The sequence below is a fragment of the Mesoplodon mirus genome, assembly GCF_964341445.2.
Source record: "Mesoplodon mirus genome assembly, chromosome: 4".
In the NCBI taxonomy this organism is placed as follows: Eukaryota; Metazoa; Chordata; class Mammalia; order Artiodactyla; family Ziphiidae; genus Mesoplodon; species Mesoplodon mirus.
In genome coordinates, this window is record NC_138979.1 from 75401805 (window position 1) to 75429161 (window position 27357).

At 44.6% G+C, this 27357-nt stretch overlaps 1 protein-coding gene across 2 annotated transcripts in view; it reads left to right on the forward strand.

The window, feature by feature from the left end:
• IGF1R (insulin like growth factor 1 receptor) overlaps positions 1-27357 on the forward strand; it is a 321518-nt gene that overhangs the window by 235018 nt on the left and 59143 nt on the right. For both annotated transcript variants that reach the window (XM_082617555.1, XM_082617556.1), the window contains exon 3: positions 25253-25565. In XM_082617555.1, the coding sequence (XP_082473681.1) occupies positions 25253-25565 (313 nt within the window). The remainder of the gene's footprint in view (positions 1-25252; positions 25566-27357) is intronic.

Here is a 27357-nt window from a genome sequence, read left to right on the forward strand (position 1 = left end):
AGGAAACCATAAACAAGATCAAAAGACAACCCTCAGAATGGGAGAAAATATTTGCAAATGAAGCAACTGACAAAGGATTAATCTCCAAAATTTACAAGCAGCTCATGCAGCACAATAACAAAAAAACAAACAACCCAATCCAAAAATAGGTGGAAGACCTAAATAGACATTTCTCCAAAGAAGATATACAGATGGCCAACAAACACATGAAAGAATGCTCAACATCATTAATCATTAGAGAAATGCAAATCAAAACTACAATGAGATATCATCTCACACCGGTCAGAATGGCCATCATCAAAATATCTAGAAACAATAAACGCTGGAGAGGGTGTGGAGAAAAGGGAACAGTCTTGCACTGCTGGTGGGAATGGAGAACTATGGAGAACGGTATGGAGGTTCCTTAAAAAACTACAAATAGAACTACCGTATGACCCAGCAATCCCACTACTGGGCATACACCCTGAGAAAACCATAATTCAAAAAGAGACATGTACCAAAATGTTCATTGCAGCTCTATTCACAATAGCCCGGAGATGGAAGCAACCTAAATGTCCATCATCGGATGAATGGATAAAGAAGATGTGGCACATATATACAATGGAATATTACTCAGCCATAAAAAGAAACAAAATTGAGTTATTTGTAGTGAGGTGGATAGACCTAGAGTCTGTCATACAGAGTGAAGTAAGTCAGAAAGAGAAAGACAAATACCGCATGCTAACACATATATATGGAATCTAAGAAAAAAAAATGTCATGAAGAACCTAGGGGTAAGACGGGAATAAAGACACAGACCTACTGGAGAATGGACTTGAGGATATGGGGAGGGGGAAGGGTAAGCTGTGACAAAGTGAGAGAGTGGCATGGACATATATTCACTACCAAACGTAAAATAGATAGCTAGTGGGAAGCAGCCGCATAGCACAGGGAGATCAGCTCGGTGCTTTATGACCACCTAGAGGGGTGGGATAGGGATGGTGGAAGGGAGGGAGACGCAAGAGGGAAGAGATATGGGAACATATGTATATGTATAACTGATTCACTTTGTTATAAAGCAGGAACTAACACACCATTGTAAAGCAATTATACTCCAATAAAGATGTAAAAAAAAAATAAAAATAAAATAAAAAAATAAATCTTTAAGGCACATAACTGAGCCTCGTGTGGTCTTTGTGCTGAGCTGCTGGCATTGAGTACTTTTCTGCTTATCAGCATTGTCTCCTTGTCAAGTCACAGCCTCTTGGGTCCTCAGTCTCCTCATCAGTGAAATAATGCTGCTTCCTTTCTATGAGTTACGAGCGTGGGTTATGAGAATTATACTGGAAGGTGTGCTGTAGATACTGGTAGAGAGCAGGGACCGTGGAGTCAGGTCGCCTGGGTTGAAATTTCTACCTCTGCCTCTTTCAGGCTGTGTGACTCTAGGCAAGCTGCTCTCTACGTGCCTCAGGCTCTGCTTCGGAGGATAGGGAAGTAGCAGGCTGTCCCTTTCGAAGTTGTGGAGATTAAATAAGCAGTGTATGCCAGTCTCTTAGCACATTGAGCAGTGAGTGCCCCATAAGTGGAAGTTGCCTCACTGTAATGATAAGAAACATTCATTTCTTCCCTCCCCACCTGGTACCTTCAGCTTTTACTTACATCAGGCCTTTGAGAGAGAGAGAGAATTGTTTTCATTAAAAAATTTTTAGTCTGCCCAGAAGCAAGTGTGACCTGAAAGAAGGCTTGGTGTTACGGCAGGTGATTTCTTTGGTTATTCTCAGGGGAAAACCAGCCGAGAAATAAACTAGGGGACTATGGTTCATTTTATTCCTCATTACCAAAAAGTGGCTTCTCTGATTTTTGTCATTTTTTTCCCTTTTTAGGTGGGTGCAAGGAGAGTAGTTTTTCATATTACTCTTGTCATTATTGTTATTTATTAACAATTCACTATCAAAACATAGAAAAGTACTTACCCTGCAGGAAACTCTCTTCTGTTACTTATTTGCTTTCAATTTATACTTTGTCTAAAGCCCAAGAGAATTAGAATTTGAGGCAGATTTCAATTAAAGAAAAAAAAAACCTGGGGAGACCTGAATGGCTGAGTCAGCAAGCTACCCATATCACACCAGAGGGACAGTTCGTCTTCCTGGAATCTGGTTCTTCTGGGATTCTTGGCAACCAAGGCAAGAGAGGAAATACAATAAAATCTGTGTATGTATACACATATACCCCACCCGGTACACATATTGTGTATAAAATCCAAGGGCTTTGCTTTTGGAAAGTTTGCATAAGTAACAGTCCAGGTTTAAATTAGCACCTGACTCTACCTGTGTGTGAGGCCCTCTGGAAAGAGCTGTGAGGCAAATAAAGTTAGGGAATGGCGTCCCTGCCCTCAGGGAGCTTATAGTTGAGTAGGAAATGTGTGAGTATGTCATGAGTCATCCAACTAGTGTACCCTGAGCATCTGCTGTGAGCCAGGTTCTAGGCATGGCCCTGGGAACACAGTGATGCAAAAACAGAATTCCCACCCTGGGGGTGCGGGTGGCTAGGAGGGATAAATTAGGAGTTTGAGATTAACATATACACACTACTATATATAAAATAGGTAATCAACAAGGACCTACTGTATAGCACAGGGAACTCTACTCAGTATTCTGTAATAAACGATATGGGAAAAGAATCTGAAAAAGAATGGGTATATGTATATGTATAACTGAATCACTTTGCTGTACACCTGAAACTAACACAACATTTTTTTTTTTTTTTTTTTTTGCGGTACGCGGGCCTCTCACTGCTGTGGCCTCTCCCGTTGCGGAGCGCAGGCCCAGCGGCCATGGCTCACGGGCCCAGCCGCTCCGTGGCATGTGGGATCTTCCCGGACCGGGGCACGAACCCGTGTCCCCTGCATCGGCAGGCGGACTCTCAACCACTGCGCCACCAGGGAAGCCCGCAACATTTTAAATCAACTATATTCCAATACAAAATAAAAATTAAATTTTAAAAAAAAGGATTCCCACCCTGGTGCAGTGTATACTGGTGGAAGAAAAAGAGAGTGGCATTAAACAAAAAATTAAGCCCATTTTTTGAACTGTGGTAAAATACATATAACAAAATTTACCACCTTAACCATTTTTAAGTGTACAGTTCAGCAGCATGAAGTACATTCACATTGTTGTGCACCCATGGCCACTACCTATCTGCAGAACTCTTTTCATCTCGCACAACTAAAGCTCTGTATCCATTAAACAACAAGTCCCCATTTCCGCTTCCCTGTAGCCCCTAACCAAAAAAAAAAAAAAAAAGTCTTTGATTATAAATGTGGTCAGTGCTTTGAAGGAGATGAATAGGGTGCTGTGACATAACACGATGGGGCAGCAGGAATGGTACCCACCCATGAGACGCTTTTTGGGGTGAAGACAGCCAGGCCCAGCACTGCAGGCTGGGGAGGCAGGTTGTGAGTAGGAAGAAGCAGAAGCAGGGAGAAGGAACAGCCTGTATGAAGGCCCAGAGTCACCAAAGGGTCTGCCTTTTTCAAGAAAGAGAAAGGAGGCAGCGTGTTTAGAGCAGGGTCCAGGAGGATGAAAGGTTTCAGTTTAGTGTGTCTGTGTGTTTTCGTGTATCTCTGTCATGATTTAGTAAAATCACCCCTACCCTGGCACGAAACTAAAATGAGCCGTGTGCAGCTTTTCAGTAACCTGGAGCCCAAACTCCCACCTTCATCCCAGAACTCCAGGCAGTACCTGCACCAGGAAATCACAGAAATCCTTACTGAATGTACGAATGAGTGCATCTTCCTTAATACAGGCCAGAACAGGGAGATATGAGAGGAGCAGGTGGTTGTCATACTCCTGGCTTCCCCCTTCCCAGCACAGTGGCCTGGAGTGATGGGGTCAGGATGCAGGAATATCCCCGTGGCACTGGCACCCTGGATTATTTGTGTGAAGTAGGAGCAGTGGGTTCTAGATAGGGAGGTGCAGGTGGCATGAGAACTGGACAGTCTGACGGGTGCTCTGGCCAGCTGGCTGTCCTTCCCACCTCTACATGGACGAGCCAGCCTGGGATGCCTGTGCACAAAGCCAGTGATTTTTTTTTTTTTTCAAACAGCCTGCACATGTTCTCAGTTGCAGCTCAGAGGTCTAGCCTGAAGATCCTGGAAGAGATTCCTTTGACCTGGAAAATCGCAGCGGCAGATATTTTTACTCAGCTCTCAAGCAAGCCTCCAAGTGGTTCCTGTAGAACCCATAAATTTGAGGAACCTCAATAACTGACAGCAGAAACTAGTTGCAGAGCCCTTTTGAATAGTATTTAGCACTGCCCGTTTATTCGAGCATTGATGATGCTTTGTGGTGCCCTATCTCAAATTATTTCTCTCTTCCTCTCCCTCCCACACCTTAGCCCAGCAATTAACAAGGGAGATGCTTCCTCACCTCTTTCTTTATTGCTTGATCGGAGGTTTTTCCTTCCCACAGAGGAAGGAGCTTGTATTGATGTATCTCTTTGTTACTCCCCAAGAGTCTTCATCTAACCTGGAGTAAAGTCAGATTAAGTTATTTTAGGAGCAGTTTGTGTTGGGAGTTTTTTTCTTTTTGAAGAGTCAAATGAAGTCTTTTGGAACATAGAAAATTTCTTTTTCTTGTCTAAACAGAGCTTACTGCTTGATAAAAGTTTTTTGGTTTTTTAAAATAAATTATTTATTTTTGGCTGTGTTGGGTGTTCATTGCAGCGCACGGGCTTTTTCTAGTTGCAGAGAGCGGGGGCTACTCTTCATTGCAGTGCGCGGGCTTCTCATTGCAGTGGCTTCTCTCGTTGTGGAACACGGGCTGTAGGCGCGTGGGCTTCCGTAGTTGCGGCACGTGGGCTCAGTAGTTGTGGCTCACGGGCTCTAGAGCACAGGCTCAGTAGTTGTGGCGCACGGGCTTAGTTGCTCTGTGGCATGTGAGATCTTCCCAGACCAGGGCTCAAAACCATGTCCCCTGCACTGGCAGGCGGATTCTCAACCACTGTGCCACCAGGGAAGCCCTTGCTTGATAAAAGTTGAAGGTTTAACTTCCATGCTTGTGAAAGCCTTCTTGGCAGTCTTAAGAAATTTTTATCTGCCCACGGCTCTCAGCAAACCTCTTCACCCTACCCACCCCTCGTCGACCTGCATCTTGAGGACCCTTTAAAATAGTAACTGAAGCTACAGTGAACCCTCAAACAATGTTGTCTTGGGTGAGTCATTATCTACCTTGTGCTGGATGAAGATTATTTTGGAGCAAACGGATTTAAGAACAGCACTAAATTGGAATGCTAAGCTAATCTGAAATTTATTATATTTTAATTTGTTTGAGCAGAGATGAAATTTGAGGTCTTTTAGAATCCTGTCTCTTGGTTTTCTTTTCTTTTTCTTTCTTAGCCACATAACTCTCCCTCTGAAACAAAATCTTACGTGGTCCCTAATATCTGAAACTGATCAGAGACATGGCTCTTGGTCTCTCTCTCTGCCCTTGCCAGTGTATCACGGTCCATAAGTCACCTACAGGAGATTAGATAGAGACCAGTGGGTCACAGCATGAGACCATGTATCTCTCGTACCCCATGCACACGTCAGCTGAGCGGGCAGATGGTTGGCAGAGCCAAAACTAGAACCCTAGGACCTTAAAATCTAGTCTAGGGATCAAATAGTCATGGCTAATATTTACAGAGGACCTATGACGTACTAGGAAAAATACTCAATACAGTTGTGTGGTTTACCACATTTAATCTTGCACCCATCGCACAAGGTGGTATTATTTGTCGTAGATGTATACTGAGGAAACTGAGTCCCTTTGTCATGCAGCAGCCAATAAATGACAAAGCCGGGATATAAACTGACTCCTAACCCCATCGTCCACGTTCTTCTCTAATCTGAACACCACTTGCTCTCCGTGCCATGTCTCCAAAACAGGGTGAACATCTCACAATCTGCATCTCACAGTTTTAAACACTGACTCTCCCTAAAACCAGTTTGTTGAAAAAGGAGGTAGACAGACAGACATGCCTTCGGCGCTTAAAAATGTGGCCAACCTGGCAATAAATGGGCATAGGCTGTTGCTAAATTTTTGCTTTAAATTTTGTCAGCATAGCTTCTTGGCTGGTAGTTTTGTTTGCTTTGTAATATATTTTTGACACGATTTATGTGCAGAGAAATGCTACCACATGCCATCGTGTTGCTCCACCCTGAGGGCAAACTGAGGGTGTCCTGGGGCCACATCAAGGGATATGCGCCCAGACCTGGAAACTGCCCACTGGGAGGGATTGGGGTAAATGACAATGTTCGAGGGCTGGTGGACTTTATACACAGAATCTCTCACAAATATGTAGTGACATGCGTTCATCTATAAACTGAGACACATTGAAGTTTTCTCACTTCTTCCTGTTCTTTCTGTTTCTTCATTTTCATTGATACTTCTTTCAAGTATCAAAATATCTCCAATAAGTTTAGGACCAAGTTAAAGATTTATCTTAGGCAGATTTATATTCTTGATGTCCATCATTGTCCAGTATAAAGATATAGGAAAGAAGCCCCAGATAAGGGAAATAGGATCACTGGCTGCTTTCTCCTGGCTGCTGTAGATGTATGCTAATTTGCAGATTGTTTGTATTAATCAAAAAGCAAAACATGCCCCTTACGACGGGGCAGAGCCACGTGGCCACTGCATCTCTGCTCCCATGTGCACCGTGAGACTTGAAAGCCAGCCAGGATTTGAAAGTACTGGATTGGGATAATGTTATTTTTAAAAAACACCTGGCTAATTTAATATGAAGTGTTTACACTTCACTTTTCTGGCAGTGGGTTTTCTATGTAGGTGGTGGAAGATTTCCTGTTAAGTTTTGTAAGTTCCAGGGGAGGAGAGTTGCATGTGTGCCCTCTGTGGTCACAGCGACATGAAGGGGATTTCTTAATCCACTGTCATTACCACGGGCGTAGGTGGATATGGGCTATTGCAGAAGGCGTCCTTTCAACCCCTGGACTGTTGCAAGTTCATAGGTATGTTAATGAAAATTATTGGAATGGCCTTTTTAGGAATTCCAAATACTGAGTCTTGAAGAAAGATCATCTTTCCCCCCCTGAATATGTGCTCCGGTTGGAATTGCTGTCTACAGTACCTCGTGGGTGAAACGGATATTTCGAGCATGACTGAGCTTATTAAGAGCCTGAGGCACTTCCTTTACCAGGGGTTTAGAAATTTCAAAGGATGGGGGTTGGGGAGAGAGGAATTATGAGCATGTGATGTAGAGCTGGCAGGAGGATGGAAGCAACAGGTTCAAAATTTATCTTCTGTGCTCCTGCAGGGCTCCGGCGTGGGCTGAGGATGGGAATTCAGGAAGATAAGGTCTTACCATCTGTGGAGCAAGAGAAAGTGGATTTGGGGGAAAGTTTAGATGTTTTTGTTTAGGTGGGGGTGGGGGGCGTGCAGGGTTGGGTGAAAATACATTTAATAGGCTTTACTTAGACTGGGAGAGATATGTTTGTGCAGTGGGAGACCTGTGCAATTAGGAGGAAAGTACCTGAATAGGCAGGTTCAGAACTGGAAAATGAGGAACAAATCCACTTCAACATTTCTGGTGGTATTGAAGGGGATTTGTGGGTGGATTATGGCAAGGGATCCTGTGCTTTTAAGGTTGAGAGATGCTTCTCTTTTCTGGGGAGTGTGTGTGTTCGGTTGTTGGGGGGGTGGGAATATCACATCACAGGGAGACTGGAGCCCTGGGTTTGGAGTTCTGGGACCCAGGTACTGGCATCAGTTCTTTGGGGTGAAGCCAGATGAAGCCGGAGACATTGATCTGTGCTCCGAATTCTTGGGCTGCTTTCTGCTCCAGCAAACGATGATGACTCCTTCCTTTGGGCGTTCGTCTCTTTTCAAAGATGCTCCCAGCTCAGTTGGGAAGCAAAACAAAGTCCTGAGGCGCAGACTGGGAGTGGGGTGTGAGCCTTAGGTGATGGGTCCTCCTGGGTGAATGGGAAACTGAGAGGTCTTTGCCTGCCTCCAAGCCATCCACTTAATAAGCACTGCACAGAGCCTGGCTCAGGCCTCGATGAACAAACGCTGACTTCAGTCTTTACCCTGGGTTTCAGGTCACTCCGATTGTTTGCAAAACATGTTCTTTTTTTGTCACTTGCCAGCACTTGTTCTCTCTGTGAGTAAAACACAAACGTCCTGAGGGTTGTCGTGCGCCAGTTTTCAGCCAGGGCCGCGCGGCTTCCGCACCCTGGCCTGCCGGGCCCTCTGCTCGGGGATGAGGATGCACCGGGAACTCAGGAGCCAACGGTTGTTTTGACATGAAGTTCGAAGAAGTTGCTACAGAGCTTATTCCTGTGACGGAAATAACAGATAACTCTTTAACATTTTCAGATCTGTTTTCAGTTTATTCAAGTCCAGGATTTGGGGTAAGATTTTGGAAGAAGAGATTTATGCTTGAGATCCTTCCTTTTTTTTTTTTTTAAAGTGACTCGGCCAGTTTGGGGTTTTACAGTATTTAGGGAAAGGGTTAAGAAGTTTACTTGGGGAAGGAGAGTCCTGTGTTCTGAAAGTTGCTGCCTGCTGACCCCTCCGACAGCAGGCAAACCTTGCACACTCCGGTGGTGTGCCAAGCATGTGCGTCACAGGCACACTCATTGGAGCTTGAGTGCAGTTGGACCCCTTTATGTTTATGGACGTTTTGTGCAAATTGCTTCAGTCTTCAAGCCAAGGGCAGAATGAAAGAATGATCCTCGGACGTAGTTTCCAAGTTTTGGGCCTCATTTATGTTTTGCATTGTAGAGCTGCCCTGCTTGTTTCTTTAAAATAAAGCTAGCCCTGAGTGTTAAGTTCTTTTATCTTTCAAAGCAGATTCCTTTGAACCCTGAAAATCAGGCTATAGGATACAACAAATAATGTTCAGGAGGCAATTAAAAGATGAAAATGTGGGGGCTTCCCTGGTGGCGCAGTGGTTGAGAGTCCACCTGCCGATGCAGGGGACACGGGTTCATGCCCCAGTCCGGGAAGATCCCACATGCCGCGGAGCGGCTAGGCCCGTGAGCCATGGCCGCTGAGCCTGCACGTCCAGAGCCTGTGCTCCGCAGCGGGAGAGGCCACAGCAGTGAGAGGCCCGCGTACCGCAAAAAAAAAAAAAAAAAAAAAAAAAAAAAGAAGATGTGGGATGGGGGAAAGGCTGCTCAAGCAGGAAGGGGAGACAGAGCCACCCACCTCCCAGCACAAGCCGGGCTTGCTGTACATCATCTCCTTCAGCCTGGCCCTTGGTGGTCAGGTCGCTTGCCATGATTTCAGGGCGAATGAGTGGCAGTGTCTGAAGGGAAAGCCCTGAAATTTCCACGCAGCGTGTCAGAGCTCACAGTAAGCTCTGTCATATTTTGCTTCACGTTTCAGCTTTCTTAGAGCCCTGAGTGATGTTGGCTGGGCCTACAGCAATACAATTCACTTTATAATCTGGATAATGCTCTGGAAAAAAACAAATACCTAAGATCAGAAATGATACTAGATATATATTTTTTAACATCTTCATTGGAGTATAATTGCTTTACAATGGTGTGTTAGTTTCTGCTTTATAACAAAGTGCATCAGCCATACATAAACATATATCCCCATATCTCCTCCCTCTTGCATCTCCCTCCCACCCTCCCTATCCCACCCCTCTAGGTGGTTACAAAGCAACAAGCTGATCCCCCTATGCTATGCAGCTGCTTCCTGCTAGCTATGTATTTTGCATTTGGTAGTATATCTAAGTCCATGCCACTCTCTCACTTCGTCCCAGCTTACCCTTCCCCCTCCCCGTGTCTTCAAGTCCATTCTCTACGTCTGCGTCTTTTATTCCTGTCCGGCCCCTAGGTTCTTCAGAACTTTTTTTTTTTTTTTAGATTCCATATATATGTGTTAGCATACGGTATTTGTTTTTCTCTTTCTGACTTACTTCACTCTGTATGACAGACTCTAGGTCCATCCACCTCACTACAAATAACTCAATTTCATTTCCTTTTATGGCTGAGTAATATTCCATTGTAAATATGTACCACATCTTCTTTATCCATTCATCTGTCGATGGACACTTAGGTTGCTTCCATGTCCTGGCTATTGTACATAGAGCTGCAATGAACGTTGTGGTACATGACTCTTTTTGAATTATGGTTTTCTCAGGGTATATGCCCAGTAGTGGGACTTCTGGGTCATACGGTAGTTCTATTTTTAGTTTTTTAAGGAACCTCCATACTATTCTCCATAGTGGCTATATCAATTTACATTCCCACCAACGGTGCGAGAGGGTTCCCTTTTCTCCACACCCTCTCCAGCATTTATTATTTGTAGATTTTTTGATATGGCCATTCTGACTGGTGTGAGGTGATACCTCATTGTAGTTTTGATTTGCATTTCTCTAATGATTAGTGATGTTGAGCATCCTTTCATGTGTTTGTTGGCAATGTGTATATCTTCTTTGGATAAATGTCTGTTTAGGTCTTCTGCCCATTTTTGGATTGGGATGTTTGTTTTTTTGATATTGAGCTGCATGAGCTGCTTGTATATTTTGGAGATTAATCCTTTGTCAGTTGCTTCATTTGCAAATATTTTCTCCCATTCTGAGGGTTGTCTTTGATACTAGATATTTAATAGTTCAGAGAGCAAATAAAAATTCACTCTCAGATGTTTTCTCATTAACTGGAACAGGCAGAAGGTACCTACCTGTGAGCCCAACTCTAGTGGGCTGAAATACTGAAATACTCTTTCAACTAGCATTTTACGCAGGAGATACCTGTGTTGGCACTTAAGTTGAACTCAGTTTTACCCGTTATTTACAAAAAAGACCAAAAACCAAAAAATTCAACTCTCAGCGTTTAAAAAATTGGGAGGAGTCTTAAACTTTGGACTCCTTCAGTCACCCTTTCTGAAGTATTGAATCCAGGTTTTTCTTGGTTGAAATGGAGGAAATGATAGTTTCCAACAAGATTGATTGTGAAGATGGAATTTTAGCACTTTGCATGCACTCTGGCAAGGTTCATAACATTTTTATCAAATGTGCTGCCCCACCACTGTCTCCACCACCCACAAAATAAAAACTAAACAAAATATAAATACGAACCAACAGAATTCTGTGAGAACAGCAAGTTTTGTTCTGGTCTGTTTAATAGTCATCTTTGCAAGGACATTCCAACATTTTACATTTGTGTGCTTTTCCGAGGCACTTTGGAATCCTGAAATAGATTAAATGTAAGTTCCGTGAATTTGGGGGTGTAGGTGTTCTATGGTCCAGTTCTCCAAAAACTGATTCTCATACGGTTCGTGTGGTAATTCTGTTAACCAGAATGTACGATTATCTGGGATACCTTGTTCCCCCTTCTCTCCCTGTAACAGAGTCTACTGTACTGTGAAAGTCTAGTGGCTCTTTTGTGGTTTCTCCACAGTAGTAAAAATAATTTAACTTCAGGAAATGGGGCCAGCAATCAGATTAGATAACGGAAAAGAATAACGTGGCATTCTAGCATAGCATATACTCTGAAATATATGTTTACAAGTCCAAAAGTGTGCCATCAGGAAGTAACAAGATCAAAGGAAAAACGACCAGAGAGGCTGGAGGGTAATAAATCACTCGAAGGTTGTGATCTGTAGTGGTTGCTATTCATGCTCCTTGGGTAGATTTAATTACAGAAGGAGCGGGGGAGGGCTGGGCAGGCATTTTTCTCTCTAGTCACCTAAAAAAATTTTGCAAGGCACAATGCTATGTTTAAAAAGCATAGACATCTTTAAGGGCTCAAACAAATGTAAATATATGGTCAAAACTTAAGCTCCCAAGAAGAAAATGGACCAAAGACATCAAGAGACAGTTCATCCAAGAGGTACTGCAATGGCAGGGAAATGGCAGCGGGGGGGTGGGGGGTGGGGGGGGCGGGAATCCAGGTGACCCAAGGGACCCAACTTTACTAGCAGCCACAGAACTGAGATGAGATACCTATTTCCCCTTCTGACATTAAGAAAGAAAGAAAAAAATGCAATCAGGGGCCATTTTCCCCTCTTTTTACAAAGGTGTACCCCCATAGAGGCTGTAGCAAAGAAAGTACTATGGTCTCCAGAAGCTTTTTTTTTTTTTTCAAAAGAGGTTTCTGAAGGGGCTTTGCAAAATTGTGAGGTCATTGGCCAGGTGTGTATCCTCCCAAGGAGGCAGCTTTGGAGGAGTTTGTTCAACACTTGTGAAGAGACTGCACCACAATTCATCTACGTGTACAGGTGTGCATGTACAAATCTAGATTCCACACATACTGTAGAAATCCACCTCCGTAGAGAGCTCATTCTTTTATCACTGTCTCCTGGTAAATGGTTCTGTTGTTTTCGACAAAATTTTATCCATAACATTGCTGGTTTCTAAATAGTAGTTTCCCTGCGAGTGGCTGCCTTCATTTGATACATTTAAATTATGTTGACATAAATATTTATGTATGTGGAAAGGGACTTTTGCATGTGTTGTTGAAGCATTGCACCTTTTGGACTAACAATATCTACCAAAATAAATAGGCAGAAGGGAAGTGTGTAGCCACAGCCATATAGCATGGAGCTCCTCACGGCCATGTGTGGTAGGCAGACTATCAGTAACAGTGATACTGGTCAACACCAGCAAGGCGTGTAATTGCCCAGAAATGGGCCCTAACACCGGTTTTAAGAGATGCAGCCAAAACCACAAAGCTGGAGGCCTCTCCCTCTGAGCTTGGTCTCCACTTGGACGAAACAGCCCCCAATTTGTCCCTGCGGGACACAGGCCTGCCTTGTTTGGAAATCAGCAAAGTTTAGGAGCCCACAATACCTCTCATAACTCTGTGTACAGTAACAGAGAGTGGAAATAGGGCTGTGAGCATGAACAAGCAGACAAGTTATAAATATAGAATACTCTCTCAATTCCTCTTCAGTTAGTCATGAAGGGACAGTGTGAGTTTTATAAACTTATAAGGAATATACAAACAGTTCCAAATTTAAAATAACTTGGAGTAATTTTTAAGTGTGTGAAAAGAATATTTTTTCCACCCTGTCCATTTAAGCATCTGTGACAGCCAGTAGTAAGTGATTGCTGTCCTTATGTGCTCATGCCCGGTGGTCACAGAACTGGGGAAGAGTTTCAGAAGAATCACCCATTGTGCGGTGATGTCTCTTCTTCTTTTTTGAGAAAGATTCAAAAAAAAGGTGGAGGAGGGGATGTGAGTTGTGTGTGGGAGACACTCTGTGTGCTCCTATGTGGAGAAGCGGGCACAGCTCCCAGAGCAGGGGTGGGTCCTGCCTGGACACCTGGAGTGCCCCCCACCCTCTTTCTTTGATTTTCCTCCCATTAGAAGTCTGTATTTCTAAAAATTTTATATAGGCTTTGAATATGAGTTTAGAAGAAAGAATCTCGTTGATTTTAAAGTACATTAGGATGGTTTGATTTTCTAAAAAGAATATTCTGTTTTATAAACATAAAAGGAGTGGGAAGTCAAGTCCTCCCTCCCCTCTTAATATCTGACTTTATTCCTTTCCTTTTCCCTCACCCCCATCTACAGAGGCCCTTCTGCGATGCAGCATCAACTTCATTTGCCAGGCCCTTCTATAGAGATTAAGATCATTAGAATATTTCATACTCCATCAGGCATAGCAGGTAGGAGGGTCACCGACTTGGGGAACTTTCCTCCACAGACTAGGTGGCTTTTCCTCTTTTTTCCTAGTACCAGAGGATGACACAATTTAGTCAGTTTGACAGGTTCAAGTCTTTCTTCCTTTAAAATAAATCCAGACCGTGAATAGATTTGGGAGTCCAAATGGACCTTTGCATCAACTTCTGATTGATGTGCCTGTGATTTTGTCACTACACGTGAATAGAAGGACTTCAGGGCTAATGTGGCCACTTGTGGAACATAAAGTCTAAATTTATGGAAGAAAATAAAGGAGAATGAAGTACTGACACATGCCACAACACGGATGAACCTTGAAAACGTTATGCCAAGTGAAGGAAGGGTCACGTCGTGTATGATTCCATTTGTATGACGTGTCCAGAAGAGGCAAATCTGTAGAGACAGAAAGTAGATTACTGATTGCCTGGGGCTGAGAGGGGAAGGGGCGTGAGGGAAGTGGCTAATGGGTAAACAGTTTCTCTTTGGGGTGATGTTTGCACAACTTGGTGAATATGTTAAAAGCCTTCAATTTGTACACTTTAAATGGGTGAAATTGTGTATGAGTTATATCTCAGTAAAGCTGCTATAAAAATTGTGAAGGAAGAAAAAAATCACAACACCCACAGTAACCAAAACCAGCAGCTTAGCCAAAGGAAGGTTCCTGGACTGCCCTCTGCTTTTCACTTAGTTTTTGGTGTTAATTGTAATCCTGCACTGAGTCTTGGCATTGATGGCTGCTCTTTCTTTACTCTTACTAATTAGCTATTGACATTTTTATTTAATAATGGTGTCCTGTATAACTTTCCTCCTGGTTTCTTAGTTGCCTTTTTTCTTTTTCTTCTGTTTTCTCAATAGTCTGTCCAGCACTGCTTATTAGATCCTGGAGACTTCAGTGACCCAATGGGTACTTTCGGTAGGCGATCATTTCTTTTGCTCATTAATGAAATCTTCACAGATGCCTTTAGTAGCCAGTATGAAACGTTTTCCCAAACATCGTAGCTTATCTTGTGCACCTTGTATACAAGTCAGTAGGGATCTACTTGGAACTTGGCTATTTCTGTGAGCCTAGATTATATTTGTTTATGTGCTGAACCAAGGGGAAGGCAGAGAACTGTTTTTTCTTCTCCTTCATGACCAAGGTTGCAGTCTTGCTGAGACATAGGAATTGGTGAAGAGAATGAACTCTGGTATCTAATCTTATGAGTAAGACTTGTTTGGGTGAAAAGGGTTCTTTGGGTCATTGAGTCTCCCTGGGTCTGGCTGGTCTGGCTCCTGATAGCACAGTCACTTATATATAGTTGCCTTTGCCCCACAGAATGCACCCTAAGTGTCTTCCACGACACGAGCTGCTGCTTCACTATTGCAACTAAGCGGTGACCGTTGCTGATAAACTTGACAGGGCCCAGCCTTGCTGGAAGAATGTCCTTGAGGGTTCTATTTGCTGTAACTCAATAAATAAAGAAAGCTTAGTGGGTACATGCGATCTCCTTAATATCACCTTGACGCTTTACCCTTTTCCAGAGTATCATGTTTTATGAGTTTTGTCCTTCCTCCAGACTAAGTGGTTTACCTCAGGGAGAAGAAAAGGATGTTGGAACTGGTGATTTATTTTTTCCTGATGGATACAGGCTTACAGAGAAAAGTGGCATGAGAAGAACTCCCTAGCCCTTTGCTTTTGGGCAGCAGAGCCTGGCTAAAACATCATGCCACCATGAGCAGAGCAGGGGAAGAGCCTGTGACCCAGTCAGATAGATCTGGGTTTGAAGCCCAGGTTTACAGCTTAACAGTTATTCACTTGAACAATTAATAGCCCTGGACAGTTATTAAATCTCTGTGCCTCCATGTGGGCATCTACAAATGAGGATAATGATACTGACCCCATATAATTGTTAACATTAAGTTAAACAATAGATATAAGATTGAGTCCTGTATTTAGACTCAAATTGCATTCCAGAAGGAGAGACTCCAGCAGTTATTGTGAAAGGAGGACAGGAATGTTAGGTGATTAGAAGGTCGGAATGAGCTAGCTCAGTGTGACAGTGGGAATTATCTCGAAGGTCATACAGAGAGCCCCTGAGCAGGCTGCCTTGGTCATGGAAGACCGCCACTGGTCTCAGTATCCTCGTATTCCACACTGTGGAGACTACTTCTGCAGTGTTACAGTAGACTGGGGACAGGTAAGGAGCAGTGATGTTCATATACGTTGCATGAGCGGTGGCTTGAGTATTGCCTTAAGAAGGAGGCAAGGATCACCGTCTTGGATTTTTTTTGCGGTACGCGGGCCTCTCACTGTTTTGGCCTCTCCCATTGCGGAGCACAGGCTCTGGACGCGCAGGCTCAGCAGCCATGGCTCACGGGCCCAGCCGCTCTGCAGCATGTGGGATCCTCCCGGACCGGGGCACGAACCCGTGTCCCCTGCATCGGCAGGTGGACTCTCAACCACTGCGCCACCAGGGAAGCCCACCATCTTGGAATTTTGAGTCTGAGCAGTTGGAAGTCTGACGTGTGCAAGAAACCATCCACCCCCCCTGAGTATCAGACACCTGAATGAGGCCTGGGGAGAGCACCATTCTGAGTGGGGGTAAGGAGGAACTTGGTCAAGATGGGTGCCATCCAGCAGTAGCACTTTCTCTAAGAGAAAGAGCTCCCTTCAACATTGCTTTAAGGCTCACCTAGGTTTTTGAAGAGCAGCACCTCAGATAGGCATGGGATGATGACCTCTTAACTTCCTTTCAACTCTAAGGATCCAGGGTTCGATGAAAGGCAGAACATGGCTGCAGAAGTCCTGGTTGCATTTGAACTGGGGCAGATCTAAGGGCCCTGCGAGCTTCTTGCAAGAGGGTCTCTGCTCCTGCAAGTTCTGAAGTGTCCCTGCCACCCCACAGCCCCTCGAAAGAATGTGAAGGTTGGAGAAGACAGGTGACGGGAGGCGAGTGATGAGGAGGGAAAGTATCTCACTCCTGCCCCCTCTACGTACCCCAGTATTGCAGAAAGTCCATCTGCTGACACATTCTTGTGTCAGGACCCTTCCTCTTAGGAAGGAAGCTGACTCAAAACTGAGTCTTGGAAACCCCTTCAAAGATTGCAAGGAGGAACTCGTCCGTATACTCTAGTCTTGGGAGAAAATGAGCGCTTTCAGGCTCACTACATTAATAGGTTCAGGAACCGTGGCCCGCCTTTTACTAACCAGCCTCTCCAGGCTCACCGAGAGCTCTGTTCTGGGACCTTTCTGCGTGCCCCTGGGTGCCTTCCCCAAACTCTGTTGCTGGCGCTAACCCTTTCTGCTTTGAACAGAGAAACTGAAGTATCTTCAGGTTCTAACCGTTACATTGTCGCTTAGTCTGGCCACTACTGTGGTATTAATAGAATGTTTTTTCCTACACAGGAGGTGGTTTCTTTTGGCTTTGAAAAGAGAAATGTTGTTGCAGATGCAACTTTCCTTTCTGAATGTTTAAGACACCAGGGTTACCACTAAATTCGGCTTAATGGCTATAGTTTTACAGGCAGAAGCCACTTGAAGTCGTTGGAAACTCCACCTGGATTTCTAGGCAGCGGTTCTCTGGAGTTTTACAGTAGTGGTTTCTCAAGATGTCAAGAAACTTGACAGATTCTTCTTGTCTTCTTTTTGAGAAAATTGTGCTTTACTCATTATATATATGTACGTTTTATAAATATATATATACACATTCATACATATGCGTGTGAGTGGAGCTCACACACAGTTGTGCCAGGTTTATTTTCCTTTTATTTCATGGGTCTAAGCATTTTCGTGTAACCTTGCTTTTCCATCCTAGCTGACATATTTAGAGAACTACAGACTAATACACTGGGGTGAAATGTAGCTTCTCCCTGAGCCTGAGAAGCCTCGCTGCTCCTCACCTGTCTGCCCCTTTGATGGGTGTCTCCGCTTGGAGTGATGGGTCAGGAGGAATGTGTGTGCATGAGGTCAAAAGGCAGGAGAGATCGAAGATTATTTCACAGGATGAAAGGCCATGGGCTCCCTGGCCTGAGGTGGGTTTTCCCTGACCTCTCTGCAGTCCATCATGGCTCCTGGAGATGGGATACCCTTTCTGTCCAAACGGAACATCCGACCAAGGTGGTTCACCCACCTTCTTTGCCAAAAGGACCAGCATGGAGGTCCAAAAGGAGCAGGGCCTGCAGGCTTCAGAAGCAGCCCTGAAGGTAAGGCTCTCTTTCAGCACTGGTTGATTTGATTACCAAAGAGAAAGCAGTGGGAGCCAACCTCCTCTTTAGGTCCTTGGTCTGATGTTTGTGTGGCTTATAAGAAGAATTCCATAAATATGTTATTATCATTACTTAAACCTGAACTTTGTCTGTCAAGGAGGGCGGCAGGGAGGGGTAGCAACCTGGGACCCAGAATTCACAGGTGAATATATGGAAATGCACTTGAGTGGGTTATTTTAAAAGAGTGGAGGTATATGAAGGGAGCAGAGACTCTAGTGGGTGCTGCCGGGCCCCCATGGGTGGTGGTAGCCTGGGGATTCTGTCCTGGGTCCTGTTGGCGCTCCTCAGGTGTCCCTCCCTCCCGGTCTCCTCTGCATCTTTCTGCTGACCACACCCCATGATGTTACATCCATGCAGCCGCATGCCAGGCATTTCCACCTGGACGTGTGCAGAAAACAGCACGTCCCGAACAGAAGCAATCTCTCTCTACCCCTGCTGGGGGAGAAAGAAAAGTAATTCACCACAGGAATCCGCCTGCTTTTCCCCATCTGTGCTGCTGCTCCCTTAGTCTGGGCCGCTGTCGGTGCTCGCAGAGATGGCGACCGGGGTGGCCCTGCAGGCCGTCCTTCCATTCTCTTTTCCACTTAGCAGCCGGAGTGAGCCTTCTAAAATGCATATCTGTGCACGTGACTCCCTGTTTAAAATCCTCAAACAGCATCTCTTTTCTATTAAGAATGTGCCAAACTCCTATCCATGGGTTGAAAGGCCCTTCTTGTGGCTCTGTGCCTCCGTCTCCCCATCTTTCCTCCCAATCTCCCCCACCCACCCAGGTCCCAAGGCCTGGGTCCTGCAGTCATGCCGAGTCTGGTTCTCTGACCCTCGCTCCCCGTCAGCCCTGCCATCACCCCCATGCACCTGCTAGCTCCTACTGGCCTTTCAAGCCGGGTCCTGGTGGTCCCTTCCCCTGGGAAGCCCTCCTTACTGGCCCTTTGCTTGCCCCTCTCATATTCCCACTGCTTATCCTCAGGGGCTGGGCTGTCTACCTGCTGAGCCTGCAGCACTGGGCCTAGGGCCTGGCTGATGTATTTAATGGTCAAAGGAGGCTTTCTCATCCTTAGCTGTGGCTCAGTGCTCTCTGGAGGAGAATGGCGACAGCCTTGGGTAGATTTCTGGCTGTGCTTGGGGAGTGGGGGGCTGCTGTGAGTTCAGTTGACCCAGCTGGGGTTTCCCTCCCCTCTCCTTCCCCACACCCCACAGTGTCTGATGGAATCAGTTTCTCTCCTGGCTGGGCAAGAAAACCACAAAATCTCTCTGGACCACATGTCTCTCTGATGTACTTGTGAAGTCAAAGTGTGCTTTCCTGGAGTTAGCAGCAGTTGACCTTAATGCATAGTGACGCCTGTCCCTTAGGAAAGGCACCCTCTTTTTATATGGAACAGTGGTGTGTCCCTTAGGGTACCCAGAAATACCTGAGGGGACCCTATACCAGTCTGTATTTTGATTCCGAAACTTGACCTTATTTCAACATCCATGAACTGGTTCTATCCTTTAGAAATTATTTGGGATATGTAAAGTAGATAGCTAGTGGGAAGCAGCCGCATAGCACAGAGAGATCAGCTCAGTGCTTTGTGACCACCTAGAGGGGTGGGGTAAGGGAGGGTGGGAGGGAGATGCAAGAGGGAGGAGATATGGGGATATATGTATACGTATAGCTGATTCACTTTGTTATACAGCAGAAACTAACAAAACAATGTAAAGCAATTGTACTCCAATAAAGATGTTTTTTAAAAAAAAGAAATTATTTGGTATAGAATGTGTTCTTTGAAGTTGTGTGGCTAGGTGGCCCCTTTTCAATTTTTAGTTCCATGTGAAGAGGATGAGTTCTCCATCTTCTCTTCCAAAATATGCTTTTAAAAATAGTTTCTCTGAGGTCAAGATTGTTAAAGAGCTTATTGGCAAGTACAGAAAGAAAGGTTTTTAAAATCCCTAGAAAGAATTTAATAAATATAAGAACTCAGGGAAGGAGGAAGAGAGTTAAAGGTTGATGTATGTGACTTTTTTTGCTGTCCCCCAAAATGAAGAAAATGAGCTTTTAAATGCAGTGCCTCATTTTTATGGGATTGTGGCCCTGAACGAATCCTTTTACTGTAGATGTGGGACCTGTCATTAGCTTTTCCAACAGTTTACATAGGCATTTGTTGTTATTGTTGGTCATTGTAAAAATTCCAATGAATAGAGATCTCATGGGCAAAATCAATTTGCTTTCCCCGCTGTGTATTTGTTCATTTATAGCACCTTCCATTTTCCTTTTATTTTTAAAAGTAGAAATGCCTTTCATCATGCTAGGTGTGCTCCTTATTCACGGAAGCCAGGGAAGAAGTTCCCTTCCTTTCTCCCTTAGCTCTGTAATTGGAAATTTGGTAACTGTACTAAATTTTAAGTTTTGGCACTCGTGTGAAGCAGCCATCCATCTGCTGGCGAGACACACTGCCCGGGGCTTTTCAAGAAATCCCTTAATAGTCCTGAACACTAATAATATTTATATACATTGAGATGAGGCAAAATTTACAGCGGGCTTCTGGGGCTGGCTCCAGGACTCTCTAATCCTGAACTTCCGCCGGCTCCCCTGCCTCCCTCCCAGACTCCTCTCAGGTGGTGCTGCAGCCAGGGGAACACTGGCTTCCATTCCTGGGGTTTGTCCTCCAGCAAATAGTCACCTTTCTCTCCCTCTTCCCATCACACCCCTTTTTTTATTCCCCAAAAGCATTTGATACATGTTTGTGCACAGTTGCATCATGTGGTGTAGAAGATTTGTGATCTTGATTTGTGATCCCTTTAAGAGGAATTGTTCCATCTTTAAAGAATAGGATTTTACCTAATTTAAGCTTTACTGAAATTCCTTCTGAAGTAGCTCCCATTGCTGAAACAAAACCCTAATTCCCTAACCTGTGTGCTGCTTGTTGCAAGAACTGACTGACGGTGCAGTTCTAGTAATGCACCTCGGGAGGGGGCGGGGGGGGGGCGGTTTGCAATGGACCACTGCCCAGAGATGCTGTTTCAGTGGAATGGGGAATGGAATGCAAAACATATCTACAGATACTTTGTCAGGTTTTTTTTTTTTTTTCTTTCTCCTACTGGAAATGCCCAACATTTACGTTTGAGTCTAAGCAAGCGCACAGGGGCATTTTTCTATTCTTTTGAATGCTCTTAGTTTTTCATACTACATTAATAGCTTTTTAATATTGATGTCTGCTACTCATCATTTTATATAGCATTTTATTTAAATTGTAAGCAAGGAAAGAAGGGTTTTACAAGTAGGTATTGTTCCCAGTTAGTCTCTGATGATGATAGTAAGATTCTTAATCAATTTTCCTTCCTCTAAACACAAAGCCTGGTGGCAGCTGATGGCTGATGAGCAGCTCCCGGGACTTCAGTGCTCTGAATGGGGTGTGTGCTCAGTCGGCAGGTTTGTGCTGTGACACCGTGAGCATGGTTTCTACAGCTAGTTTCATTTTAACTCTGTGAACCTCACAGATCTATTATATAACATGAACTTTGTAGGGACAACATAACATTTCTCCTCTGGCTTCATCCCTCTTCTTTTAGCTCTGCCGCCTCTGGTCATCATAACCCTCTGTGTTGCTGCCAGATGACCTTTCTAATATGAAAATTAGACCACCTTGCTCTCCTGCCCAAAAGCTTCAGTGATGCCCATTGTCCACCAAAGTGATGCCCATTGTCCACCCTCCTCTCTCCCAGCATCACCTGTTACTGGACCCCTGCCATCTTCACGAGCACCCAGTTCTCCCACCACAGCAACTCAGTTGCTTTTACACACATTTACATGCAATTTCATCTGTGTTATTCTTATCCTCCTCAGCTTTCAGTTTTCAGTTCCAGCCTCCACACCTCTGTGAAGCCTTCCCGGGAACCCAGGTGCCCAGGGCAGGCTGTACACACTCCTGTTCTTGCCTGCTGTATTGTCCATCTCTTAAGAACAGGGTCTGGCATACAGGTGCAGCGCACATTCAATAAATAGTTGCTAAGTGGATGATTGAATGAAGGATAGGCAGACTTAAGTTCTCTTGTTTTTAGTTTAAAAACTTGAACTTAGGGTTTGCAATTTTATTGTTTCTTTAGATCTTGGGCATTGAAGTTACTTCTGTAATGGATATATTTGAACTTAAATAGTCATTTAATCTATGTGATTATTAGATTAAGTGTGAGATTTGAGAGTAAAGTGTGTGTGGTGTGTGTGTGTGCATTTACTGCAAATACACTAAGCTTGTACATTCAAATTGGTGTTATCAACTTCAAGATGATCCCCTTGGTAGCCTGTATATGTATCCCAACATTTTAGGAGCCCCTACAACAACGTACCTTTCTGGTGTGACTAGAGATCTTTACTCCTTGTAATCTGTTGGGTAGATTAGTTTCTGGAAACAGGCAGAAGTCATTGAGAGGCAGTTCTGGTAAACCAAAATTACATAGACCAACAGGAACAGTCTTCTTCTTTGCTTATATTATACATTGGCTCTGAAGACACTTCTCAGTTGGGATTCGTTCAGTTGCATCTAACAAATAGCAGGTGCTTAAACAAGACACAAGTTTATTTCTTATTCATGTAAAGAAATCTAGAGGTAAGCAATCCAGGGTTAGCCTACTGGCTACAGTCACGAAGGACCAAGTTCCTTTTATCATGCTCCACTGTTCTTTTTTAATAGATTTTAATGAGTTGTTTTATTTTATTTTATTTGTTTGTTTATTTATTTATTTATTTATGGCTGCTTTGGGTCTTCGTTGCTGCATGTGGGCTTTCTCTAGTTGCAGCAAGTGGGGGCTACTCTTTGTTGTGGTGCGTGGGCTTATCATTGTGGTGGCTTCTCATTGCGGAGCATGGGCTCTAGGCGCGTGAGCTTCAGTAGTTGTGGTACGCGGGCTCAGTCGTTGTGGCTCGCGGGCTCAGTAGTTGTGGCGCACGGGCTTTGTTGCTCCGCGGCAGGTGGGATCTTCCCGGACCAGGGCTCGAACCCGTGTCCCCTGCATTGGCAGGCGGATTCTTAACCACTGCACCACCAGGCAAGCCCCTCCTTTTTTTTTTTTTTTTTGCGGTACGCGGACCTCTCACTGTTGCGGCCTCTCCCGTTGCGGAACACGGGCTTCGGACATGCAGGGTCTGCTGCCATGGCTCATGGGCCCAGCCGCTCTGCGGCATGTGGGATCCTCCCGCACCGGGGCAGGAACCCCTGTCCCCTGCATCAGCAGGCAGACTCTCAACCACTGCACCATCAGGGAAGCCCTCCACTGTTCTTAATGTGTCACCTCATGGCCCAAGATGGCTGCTTGAGCTTCAGGCATTACACCTGCATTCCAGCCAGCAATGAGGAGGAAAGATGTACCCCCTCTGTTTTAAGGACTCTTCTGGGAAGTTCCACCCCAAAAGTTTTCTAGCGTCTCACTGGCTAGAACTTAGGTCACTTCTAGCTACAAAGAGAGGCTGGGAGATATAATATGTAGCTGGGTGGCAAAATGCCCAATTAAAAATCATGGTTTTATTACCAAAATAGATAAGAATAAATAATGGAAGGCCACCTATTTGTCTCAGCCAAAAATGATGATCAGAGAAGAAACTTGCAAAATTATTTTAAGCCTGACAGAATCATGAGAATTTGTCTGCTTCTTCTGATGTGATAGTATTCATTTGAATGTCCAGGTTCTGATACCTGTTTTTAAATGCACCTCTTGGCAGTAAAATAGGGTACTCCTCCATGCAGCTAGTGGATGTGTAAATTGGTACCAACTTCCCAGAGGACAGTTTGACCCGGCAAGGCTAACTCTGGAAATTGATTCTACTGAAATAATTAAGAATTCTCATGAAGATTGAGTGCTCATTGTACTAATAAAATGTTGGCGATAAATGAAATGTCTAATAGTAGGAGACTGATTATAACTTACGATACACTGTGTTATGGCATGCAACGCAGCTGTTAAATTATTGTCAAATTCACAGTATGTTATGCCAAAAAATGCTTTCAGAATGACTTGATGCTTTTTTTTTTTTTTTTTTTTTCTTTTTGCGGTACGCGGGCCCCTCACTGTTGTGGCCTCTCCCGTTGCGGAGCACAGGCTCCGGATGCGCTGGCCCAGCGGCCATGGCTCACGGGCCCAGCCGCTCCGCGGCATATGGGATCCTCCCAGACCGGGGCACGAACCCGTATCCCCTGCATCGGCAGGCGGACTCTCAACCACTGCGCCACCAGGGAGGCCCTTGATGCTTTTTTATAGATATTTATATTTATATGTGCATGCACATGCGTAGGAAATGATCTGGGAGGGTCTCCATGGAGGTACTGATAAGATGACGTTGTGGTCAGGCAAACTAGATGTGCTATGTATTTTCTTATCTATGATCTCTGATGTTTTCATCTTTTTTATTATAAAGAAAATAATAGAATCTTCACTCAATAATGCATGTCAGAGTCAATAATATACATGTTTAAATAATTTTGTGTTGTTTTCCAACTCAAGGAAAAAGTAGGAAGCATATAATGCAAACCAGATTTCATATTTTGTTGACTTATACTTTACTGGCTAGTAAGGCAAACAGCCCCTAGAGTGTGATCCTTACAGCATTGTTATGGAAATAAATGCCAGCTCATCTATTTGGGACAAAAATTGTGGATCTCTTGTTTTTAGACACTGCTTTCACTTAACTTTAGCATAGGGGGGTCAGAGTAGATAGTTTGTAATATCCTATGATCCTCTGGGCTCGAGACACTGCCCACCCACGCACTTTCTTATATTTGAGAATTACCATCAGACATGGGGACTTCTCTGTGATATATTAGGTTGAGATATCATTGCTTATTTGGGGTAAGACCTTTGATATGATACAGGCATGCACAAACTTTTCTAAAGCTATTTTGTCAGCCTGAATGGTATCATCTTTAGCATATTCTAGTTTATCCATTTCAAAAATAAATGAGCATTTCTGCACACTAAGGCTTTTCAAGATATTTCAATAAGGAACATATGTAAAATGCAGATTAAGTAGCACATATAATGCCTTCTAAGGTAATAATAAACTGTATTGTCCACATAGGGCCTCCACGGTGTCACGCATGCCACAGGTAACCTTCCAAGATGGGTATTATTACCCCATTCTGTAGATGAGAAAAGAGAGGATCAAGGTCAGAGATGGTAAGGACTCCTCCAAGACCAAACATAGTCAAATAGGAGAGGCTAGATATTAAACCCTGCTCACCTGACTCCAAACTCAGAGTATTTGCTCCCTGCCTTAATGCAATTCTCAATATGTAATACTGTTGATTCAAGTCCAACGCCCAGCGACGTTCCATTTGGGGATCGCGTTGTGGTTGGTGGGTTGGATTGTGCCAGGTGGAGCGATCTGGCTCTCAGCCAGCCTCACACCCTGCCTGTCACCCACAGTGTGCCCGAGCGCGTGCGGGAAGCGGGCGTGCACGGAGAACCACGAGTGCTGCCACCCCGAGTGCCTGGGCAGCTGCAGCGCACCCGACAACGACACGGCCTGCGTGGCCTGCCGCCACTACTACTATGCCGGTGTCTGTGTGCCCAGCTGCCCGCCCAACACCTACCGCTTCGAGGGCTGGCGCTGTGTGGACCGTGACTTCTGCGCCAACATCCCCAACGCTGAGAGCAGCGATTCCGAGGGCTTCGTGATCCACGACGGCGAGTGCATGCAGGAGTGCCCGTCGGGCTTCATCCGCAACGGCAGCCAGAGGTCAGTGTTGGGGCCTGTGGGGGGCAGAAAGGTTGGTGCTGCCAGTGGCTCCATCCGGGTGGGACCCTGGGGAGGTTAAGGGAGAGGGGCCACCGCAGAGGGCTGGTATAACTTCAGCTTCTGATGACTCTAAGAGCAGCGGGGAGTTTTTTTGGCTGGAAAGCCTAGTGCCTGGCCGTTTGGAATTAAGTACCTGATTTGCGGGCTCAGGTCCCCGGAGGTCAGTGACCCCCTGTGCACATGCAGGGCTGCCACCCCCAGCAGCAGGCCGGTGGGGGAGACCGTAGGTTGAGGTTTTCTCACCCTCAATGCTACTCAACACTAGACCAGTGAAGGCTTTGGGAGTGCGGGAAGGGAGACACGGCAAGCCCACCAGCATCCTTAAGGCAGTGAGCGGGCCTCCAAAATCTCTTAGCACTGGCTCCCGTCCTGCCTGAACTAGCTGCCGCTAAGAGCAAGCAGTTTGTTCCATCAGCACCTCCTACACACACACGCACCCTTCACCCTCCCTCAGTTTTCTCTGTCTCTCATTTTGCTTCCTGAACATTGAGACTTCTCTTGGGAAACGAAGAAGTTTCTTACGGGAAACAGCATCCTTCTCGTGCATGCCAACTGGACTTCTGTGAATTTGTCATTGGTTTTAAGTTTTTGAAAAAGCAATGCCAGAATTGTTATAAAATACAGGACTATAACCCTGGAAGCAAGAGAAGGCTAGAGATTTGGGGATGCTGTTTCCTCCTCTGGAGCACAGCGGAGAACTCTTAGGAGAGAGCAGTGCTGTTGTAATGGACTAAATGCCTACTTCATGATTAGTACCAGAGGATCCTTACGTTTCGAGGTTCTTCAAAATAAAACTATTCTACAAATATAAAATACCATTGGAAAAGGAAACATTCATTTTGAGTATAACGTGTAACTTCCCTTCTGTTTGCTGCCTTCTGTTTCTGCAAACGTCATCAAGCAAGTCTTGGTAAAGGGGAATCTGTTTCTGGTGTAATATTTGGAGATGTTGCTCCTTCCATAGGCTTAACTTCAAATCAGAGGTAAAGCTCACATTATTTCATAAAATTAAATGTAGAGCTTTCTACCTGTCATCATTTCTGTAACCGTTATTATAGTAAAAGTTACTTTAAATACTTTAAAATGGTAAATGTGCCAAGGGTGCCAGTGAACTGGAGAGTATACATATTCCACCCAAAATAAGTCTGCCACATTTTACTCACATTTTATTGACAGTCCTAGAACTTAAAAAGGCTTTGCCGGTACCCTGGGCAGTGCCTGGAATCCAGTTAAGGCTCAGCCACAGTTCCTCCCCAGGGGTGGGGGCCAAGATGAGGCAGCTGGTGCATGGCCTTGGGTCATAACTTCTTTGCCTTTCGGGTGTGTTTCCTGTGGTGTCTGGAGGCATTCAGTCATCTGCAGCTGCCAGAGTAGCAGGCAAAGTGGGATGTGCTGTGCACTGTGACAGTTTCTTCTACTGTAATTCATTCTTCAAAGAACTGAGCTGTTATTTTTCCTACCAATGCTTACAGTCTGTTCAAATCTACAGATCTCCCTTTTACACTTTAAAATAAAATGCCATCAAGAACTAATAAATCCCCCTCTCAGCCTTTAAGGCCTATTTGACCCTTACTTTAAAATATTTATTTTTTAATACTGTGTATACCCTCTCTGTACCAGAATGGATTTGAGGACGCTTAAACTATCAACATGTAATCAGACAACTTTCTTAGAAAAACATTTTTTTTAAGTGCTGGATGATTCCTAGACATTTTAAGAAAGGTGTTTGGTT